This window comes from Thalassophryne amazonica, chromosome 6 (genome assembly GCF_902500255.1).
Source record: "Thalassophryne amazonica chromosome 6, fThaAma1.1, whole genome shotgun sequence".
NCBI classification, from domain to species: Eukaryota; Metazoa; Chordata; class Actinopteri; order Batrachoidiformes; family Batrachoididae; genus Thalassophryne; species Thalassophryne amazonica.
Window position 1 is genome coordinate 128,895,115 of NC_047108.1, and position 9,526 is coordinate 128,904,640.

At 31.9% G+C, this 9,526-nt stretch overlaps 1 protein-coding gene and 1 long non-coding RNA gene across 2 annotated transcripts in view; one reads left to right on the forward strand and one right to left on the reverse strand.

Moving 5' to 3' along the window:
• The window catches only part of LOC117513105, a 29,396-nt gene extending 23,136 nt beyond the window's left edge, over window positions 1-6,260 (reverse strand). Inside the window, exon 1 of the long non-coding RNA XR_004561459.1 lies at window positions 5,906-6,260. This is a non-coding gene — a long non-coding RNA (uncharacterized LOC117513105). The remainder of the gene's footprint in view (window positions 1-5,905) is intronic.
• A 1,650-nt stretch (window positions 6,261-7,910) lies between these two features.
• On the forward strand, window positions 7,911-9,520 carry LOC117513103 (lysophosphatidic acid receptor 6). The gene is made up of 2 exons (XM_034173440.1): window positions 7,911-8,023; window positions 8,288-9,520. Exon 2 carries the CDS (start codon window positions 8,398-8,400, stop codon window positions 9,364-9,366), a length of 969 nt encoding a protein of 322 aa, XP_034029331.1. The 5' UTR covers window positions 7,911-8,023; window positions 8,288-8,397; the 3' UTR covers window positions 9,367-9,520.
• Window positions 9,521-9,526: the final 6 nt, after the last annotated feature.

Sequence of the window (9,526 nt, forward strand, 5' to 3'; positions counted from 1 at the left end):
CTAATCACTGAATGCAGTACTTTATTATATTCTATTAGTGTAGCTAATCACTGAATGCAGTACTTTATTATATTCTATTAGTGTAGCTAATCACTGAATGCAGTACTTTATTATATTCTATTAGTGTAGCTATCACTGAATGCAGTACTTTATTATATTCTATTAGTGTAGCTAATCACTGAATGCAGTACTTTATTATATTCTATTAGTGTAGCTAATCACTGAATGCAGTACTTTATTATATTCTATTAGTGTAGCTAATCACTGAATGCAGTACTTTATTATATTCTATTAGTGTAGCTAATCACTGAATGCAGTACTTTATTATATTCTATTAGTGTAGCTAATCACTGAATGCAGTACTTTATTATATTCTATTAGTGTAGCTAATCACTGAATGCAGTACTTTATTATATTCTATTAATGTAGCTAATCACTGAATGCAGTACTTTATTATATTCTATTAGTGTAGCTAATCACTGAATGCAGTACTTTATTATATTCTATTAGTGTAGCTAATCACTGAATGCAGTACTTTATTATATTCTATTAATGTAGCTAATCACTGAATGCAGTACTTTATTATATTATATTAGTGTAGCTAATCACTGAATGCAGTACTTTTATTATATTAATGTAGCTAATCACTGAATGCAGTACTTTATTATATTCTATTAATGTAGCTAATCACTGAATGCAGTACTTTATTATATTATATTAGTGTAGCTAATCACTGAATGCAGTACTTTATTATATTCTATTAATGTAGCTAATCACTGAATGCAGTACTTTATTATATTCTATTAGTGTAGCTAATCACTGAATGCAGTACTTTATTATATTATATTAGTGTAGCTAATCACTGAATGCAGTACTTTATTATATTCTATTAATGTAGCTAATCACTGAATGCAGTACTTTATTATATTCTATTAATGTAGCTAATCACTGAATGCAGTACTTTATTATATTATATTAGTGTAGCTAATCACTGAATGCAGTACTTTATTATATTCTATTAATGTAGCTAATCACTGAATGCAGTACTTTATTATATTATATTAATGTAGCTAATCACTGAATGCAGTACTTTATTATATTCTATTAATGTAGCTAATCACTGAATGCAGTACTTTATTATATTCTATTAGTGTAGCTAATCACTGAATGCAGTACTTTATTATATTCTATTAATGTAGCTAATCACTGAATGCAGTACTTTATTATATTCTATTAATGTAGCTAATCACTGAATGCAGTACTTTATTATATTCTATTAATGTAGCTAATCACTGAATGCAGTACTTTATTATATTATATTAATGTAGCTAATCACTGAATGCAGTACTTTATTATATTATATTAATGTAGCTAATCACTGAATGCAGTACTTTATTATATTCTATTAGTGTAGCTAATCACTGAATGCAGTACTTTATTATATTATATTAGTGTAGCTAATCACTGAATGCAGTACTTTATTATATTCTATTAATGTAGCTAATCACTGAATGCAGTACTTTATTATATTATATTAGTGTAGCTAATCACTGAATGCAGTACTTTATTATATTCTATTAATGTAGCTAATCACTGAATGCAGTACTTTATTATATTCTATTAGTGTAGCTAATCACTGAATGCAGTACTTTATTATATTCTATTAATGTAGCTAATCACTGAATGCAGTACTTTATTATATTCTATTAATGTAGCTAATCACTGAATGCAGTACTTTATTATATTCTATTATACATTAATAGAATATAATAAAGTACTTTATTATATTCTATTAATGTAGCTAATCACTGAATGCAGTACTTTATTATATTATATTAATGTAGCTAATCACTGAATGCAGTACTTTATTATATTCTATTAATGTAGCTAATCACTGAATGCAGTACTTTATTATATTATATTAATGTAGCTAATCACTGAATGCAGTACTTTATTATATTCTATTAGTGTAGCTAATCACTGAATGTAGTACTTTATTATATTATATTAGTGTAGCTAATCACTGAATGCAGTACTTTATTATATTCTATTAATGTAGCTAATCACTGAATGCAGTACTTTATTATATTATATTAATGTAGCTAATCACTGAATGTAGTACTTTATTATATTATATTAGTGTAGCTAATCACTGAATGCAGTACTTTATTATATTCTATTAATGTAGCTAATCACTGAATGCAGTACTTTATTATATTATATTAATGTAGCTAATCACTGAATGTAGTACTTTATTATATTATATTAGTGTAGCTAATCACTGAATGCAGTACTTTATTATATTCTATTAATGTAGCTAATCACTGAATGCAGTACTTTATTATATTATATTAGTGTAGCTAATCACTGAATGCAGTACTTTATTATATTCTATTAATGTAGCTAATCACTGAATGCAGTACTTTATTATATTCTATTAGTGTAGCTAATCACTGAATGCAGTACTTTATTATATTCTATTAATGTAGCTAATCACTGAATGCAGTACTTTATTATATTCTATTAATGTAGCTAATCACTGAATGCAGTACTTTATTATATTATATTAATGTAGCTAATCACTGAATGCAGTACTTTATTATATTCTATTAATGTAGCTAATCACTGAATGCAGTACTTTATTATATTATATTAGTGTAGCTAATCACTGAATGCAGTACTTTATTATATTATATTAATGTAGCTAATCACTGAATGCAGTACTTTATTATATTCTATTAATGTAGCTAATCACTGAATGCAGTACTTTATTATATTATATTAATGTAGCTAATCACTGAATGCAGTACTTTATTATATTCTATTAGTGTAGCTAATCACTGAATGTAGTACTTTATTATATTATATTAGTGTAGCTAATCACTGAATGCAGTACTTTATTATATTCTATTAATGTAGCTAATCACTGAATGCAGTACTTTATTATATTATATTAATGTAGCTAATCACTGAATGTAGTACTTTATTATATTATATTAGTGTAGCTAATCACTGAATGCAGTACTTTATTATATTCTATTAATGTAGCTAATCACTGAATGCAGTACTTTATTATATTATATTAATGTAGCTAATCACTGAATGTAGTACTTTATTATATTATATTAGTGTAGCTAATCACTGAATGCAGTACTTTATTATATTCTATTAATGTAGCTAATCACTGAATGCAGTACTTTATTATATTCTATTAGTGTAGCTAATCACTGAATGCAGTACTTTATTATATTCTATTAATGTAGCTAATCACTGAATGCAGTACTTTATTATATTCTATTAATGTAGCTAATCACTGAATGCAGTACTTTATTATATTATATTAATGTAGCTAATCACTGAATGCAGTACTTTATTATATTCTATTAATGTAGCTAATCACTGAATGCAGTACTTTATTATATTATATTAGTGTAGCTAATCACTGAATGCAGTACTTTATTATATTATATTAATGTAGCTAATCACTGAATGCAGTACTTTATTATATTATATTAATGTAGCTAATCACTGAATGCAGTACTTTATTATATTCTATTAGTGTAGCTAATCACTGAATGCAGTACTTTATTATATTCTATTAATGTAGCTAATCACTGAATGCAGTACTTTATTATATTCTATTAATGTAGCTAATCACTGAATGCAGTACTTTATTATATTCTATTAGTGTAGCTAATCACTGAATGCAGTACTTTATTATATTCTATTAATGTAGCTAATCACTGAATGCAGTACTTTATTATATTCTATTAGTGTAGCTAATCACTGAATGCAGTACTTTATTATATTCTATTAGTGTAGCTAATCACTGAATGCAGTACTTTATTATATTCTATTAGTGTAGCTAATCACTGAATGCAGTACTTTATTATATTCTATTAGTGTAGCTAATCACTGAATGTAGTACTTTATTATATTATATTAGTGTAGCTAATCACTGAATGCAGTACTTTATTATATTCTATTAATGTAGCTAATCACTGAATGCAGTACTTTATTATATTATATTAATGTAGCTAATCACTGAATGTAGTACTTTATTATATTATATTAGTGTAGCTAATCACTGAATGCAGTACTTTATTATATTCTATTAATGTAGCTAATCACTGAATGCAGTACTTTATTATATTCTATTAATGTAGCTAATCACTGAATGCAGTACTTTATTATATTCTATTAATGTAGCTAATCACTGAATGCAGTACTTTATTATATTATATTAATGTAGCTAATCACTGAATGCAGTACTTTATTATATTCTATTAATGTAGCTAATCACTGAATGCAGTACTTTATTATATTATATTAGTGTAGCTAATCACTGAATGCAGTACTTTATTATATTATATTAATGTAGCTAATCACTGAATGCAGTACTTTATTATATTATATTAATGTAGCTAATCACTGAATGCAGTACTTTATTATATTCTATTAGTGTAGCTAATCACTGAATGCAGTACTTTATTATATTCTATTAATGTAGCTAATCACTGAATGCAGTACTTTATTATATTCTATTAATGTAGCTAATCACTGAATGCAGTACTTTATTATATTCTATTAGTGTAGCTAATCACTGAATGCAGTACTTTATTATATTCTATTAATGTAGCTAATCACTGAATGCAGTACTTTATTATATTCTATTAGTGTAGCTAATCACTGAATGCAGTACTTTATTATATTCTATTAGTGTAGCTAATCACTGAATGCAGTACTTTATTATATTCTATTAGTGTAGCTAATCACTGAATGCAGTACTTTATTATATTCTATTAGTGTAGCTAATCACTGAATGCAGTACTTTATTATATTCTATTAATGTAGCTAATCACTGAATGCAGTACTTTATTATATTCTATTAATGTAGCTAATCACTGAATGCAGTACTTTATTATATTCTATTAATGTAGCTAATCACTGAATGCAGTACTTTATTATATTCTATTAATGTAGCTAATCACTGAATGCAGTACTTTATTATATTCTATTAGTGTAGCTAATCACTGAATGCAGTACTTTATTATATTCTATTAGTGTAGCTAATCACTGAATGCAGTACTTTATTATATTATATTAGTGTAGCTAATCACTGAATGCAGTACTTTATTATATTATATTAGTGTAGCTAATCACTGAATGCAGTACTTTATTATATTCTATTAATGTAGCTAATCACTGAATGCAGTACTTTATTATATTATATTAGTGTAGCTAATCACTGAATGCAGTACTTTATTATATTCTATTAGTGTAGCTAATCACTGAATGCAGTACTTTATTATATTCTATTAATGTAGCTAATCACTGAATGCAGTACTTTATTATATTCTATTAGTGTAGCTAATCACTGAATGCAGTACTTTATTATATTCTATTAATGTAGCTAATCACTGAATGCAGTACTTTATTATATTCTATTAGTGTAGCTAATCACTGAATGCAGTACTTTATTATATTCTATTAGTGTAGCTAATCACTGAATGCAGTACTTTATTATATTCTATTAGTGTAGCTAATCACTGAATGCAGTACTTTATTATATTCTATTAGTGTAGCTATCACTGAATGCAGTACTTTATTATATTCTATTAGTGTAGCTAATCACTGAATGCAGTACTTTATTATATTCTATTAGTGTAGCTATCACTGAATGCAGTACTTTATTATATTCTATTAGTGTAGCTAATCACTGAATGTAGTACTTTATTATATTCTATTAGTGTAGCTAATCACTGAATGCAGTACTTTATTATATTCTATTAGTGTAGCTATCACTGAATGCAGTACTTTATTATATTATATTAGTGTAGCTAATCACTGAATGCAGTACTTTATTATATTCTATTAATGTAGCTAATCACTGAATGTGTTTTACCTGGGACCACCGGAGGATACAATCAAGACAAAAATCATGCTGAGTTCTCCAGCGAAGCCACAGTTTGCTCTGTAAACGGACTCAGGCAGATATAACATTTATCTGACTCTCCACCAACTGTTTTTGACTCAAAAGTCATATTAAAAATAACTTGTCTGCTACTAAATGATGAAGCTAGCTGCTGCTGTTTTCCCCGCTAACGTCTTTTCAAAATAACATTTTGATTTCGTCAATTTCAGCGATATAACGCAGTTTCTTTATCACCATTGTATCAGAATGGGCATCCGGCGTAAACCTTGTGCCAAATCAACATACATAGCACACACGTTTGCTAACGTTAGCTCAGCGCGGCTCGGCTCTTGGTACGGAGCAGAAAATGCTTGTGATTGGCTGATCGTCGTCACGTGATCATTCCCGTGCACAGTTCTCGAGTTTCTCCGGATACGGCCGATTCAAGAACACGACACTACTCGAACCCTGACCCTGATGCACAGGACTTGAAATTCTCCCCCGGTATTGTTTGTATCATGGAAATACAGACCGGAACGGATGCGTCGCTCAGGACAGGAAGATGTGCCGATCATCAATAATAAACTGCTTTTTTGCACCAGCGTTGCTATTTCTTACTGCTAGTCTTTTAATGACAACAACATACATATCTGATTTTTACTAGCATTTTATTACAAGTAGGTATAAAGCCATTCACCATCCCTGGTTCTCAAGACCAGGCACCTAAGTGGCTCTACTCTCCTCTTTTCTTCTCTCCTATTTTACTCTTCCTTTTTAGATATACCTTTGTATACTGGCATAGTTCCACCTTACAATTGGAATCTAATATACAAGATATACCTTAATGAATTTTCATATCATATTAAACAACTGCAAATATATATATATATATATAAACATTTTTGTTTCCGTATCTGTATGCAGCGCAGCTTAATGAAAAGAACTGATGGCGTTGAGTTATAGTCTCAGTATATCGATATTAAATTGCGACATAACGACTTTAAAATAGACATTTGTTTTACATAATTACATTAAGGCTCTTGTACAGTTCATCTTAGTACTGGAGAATTTGTTTTTGTAGTTGGTGCAGTTGCTGCCTTTTTTCTCATTTCGCTTGTTTAACAGGCTCAAGGTCTCTCTCCACCCTCAGTAACGGCCGCCGTGAGGCACGCCGCTAGTCACGTGACGTCCATTCTAGTCTCTATTTCCATGGTTTGTATTGTTTGATTCCACTACTTCTCATGTTTTGGGATCTCTTCCGTACCTGCAGACACTTCCGTTCAGCCTTCAAAATAAAAGCCCAACATCCACGAGTCATTCAAACTGAAAAAAGCACATAGAGGCACTCAAGGAGACTGCATATGTTTGTCAAGGTGCAAAAAAGCATTTTCTACTGCGCTTCTATACCATAGGAACTGCTAAAAACTATTTATAATGACCTTTTTTTTAATGGATTTGACTTTTTAAGCTTAGTGACTGACAAAGTACAATAAATGAAATATTAAAACATACTAGTTAAAAGTACCTAAGAATGATCAGGAAGACACATAAATAAATCACATGAAAGATTCCATTAAAAATCACATTAAATATTCCTATAAATTAACATAACATTGCCATATAATAAGTGAATGGTGAACAGAGGCCTGCTGGCATAAACAGTCAAACCAAATAAAAGTCCATGTTTATTATGAGAAATTATATATATATATATATATATATATATATATATATTTGGCTCTGTACCACTCAAATTTGTTTTTGTGCAATCCTGATGTCCTTGATAGATAGATAATAAAAATAATAATACTGCAGGGACTATAAAACCAAGTGAGATTAACACAAATCCACACCAAACTCAATCCATGTAGAAACATCTGGACTGTAAACTTTTACAGCAATGTACTGGTGACTAAAATAGGTGATGTATCATCTTCTGCCGTGTTGCGATTTCCTGCCCAAAGACACCAACTGTACCCCGCAGCAGGAAATGAATCAGAGAAGAGTTCAGACACTGACTGAGACGAGCTGCACAGTGATAAAACGTCTTTCAACAGTCAAATCTTCTCAACATCTGGATTTGGAGGTCAAGCAGCAGAGTCGTACACGGTACAGTGAATCCTTTTTTAACATGTTCACAAAATTATTAAGAATTGTTTTCTTTGAAATTTGATCATAAATGTAATTTTCCTCAAGAAACACAGTGGATAAAGAGATTAGTTGATTTGAGAAAGGTTGAGTGTTTTATTTGAAAGAAAACTTAAGTCAGAATAACCTAATTTTCTGGCACAATGTGTTGACTTATTTATAGACTTGTAACTCCACTGAAAGTGGAAAATCTCTGAATGGAAAACTTTTTTTTTTTTGCTGCAGTTACAGACAGAAACTTTGCAGGCGTGTGATTCAGAGGAGCTTATGAGAATCAGCCTACACACTGATCTCGAGTGGATTTAGAAGAACACCTTTCACACAAATCTGCAGCGATGAACACGTCCCATGTCAACTGCAGCAACCCTTCAGCCGAGTACCAGTACCACCTGTTCCCCGCTGTCTACATCCTGGTTTTGGTTATAGGTCTACCGGGAAACCTGTTTGCTTTCTTCTTTTTCACCTTCAAGCTCACCCCTCGCACGGCTTTCAGCATCTACTTCAGCAACCTGGCTGCAGCCGACATCGTCATCCTGTGCACTCTACCCTTCCGGATCCACTACCACCTGCACAAAAACAACTGGGTGTTTGACGATATCACCTGCCGCGTCACGGGGATTCTGTTCCATGCCAACATCTACATGAGCATCTGTTTTATGAGCTGCATCTGTGTGGATCGATACATCGCCACCGTGCACCCGCACACCTATCTGAGGCTACGGAGCTACTGGTTCTCTCTAGTCGTGACCGCGGTACTCTGGGGTGTCACCGGAGCTGCTATGCTGGTCTTCGTCCTCATGGGGCCGCTGGAAACCAACGATGCTCACGGATCTGTCCGCAACAGCTGCTTTGAGAATTTTGCCAAGAAAGAGTGGGACAAGCGTGTGGGTCTGTACAGCATCCTGTGCCTGATCTTTGGTTCTCTGCTGCCCTCCGCCATCATCCTCGTGTGTTACCCGCTGGCGGCGAGGCGCATTTCAATGATTCGGACCAAAACGGCTTGTAGAGCCGTGAGGGTCATCTACACCATCCTGGCCATAACGGTACTGTGCTTCCTGCCGAACCATGTGGTGTACCTGCTGCACCTCCTGCGGCGTCTGGAGGTCATCCAGTGCTGCTCCTGTGCAAACGCCATCTACAACGCCCGGCGGGTCACCATGGCCCTCGTCACTCTCAACACATGCCTGGACCCTGTGCTTTACTACGTCACTACGAGCCACTTCAAGTGGAAGTGCATTAAGATGACATGGCTGAAGGCGAGAATCATGAGGAGGAGGGGCGTCTACACCATAACCGTGAAGTGACTGAACCAGGGGCATTATGGGAAGTGAGTGCTGCGAACAATACTCTCTGTGGACTTTATATAGTAATGTAAATATAATCAAACAGCCATGAGAAAGACTTTTAAAAATGCTTATTCATATCATTTTTTTCAAACAAAATAAAGAGAAAATCAGAGTTTCT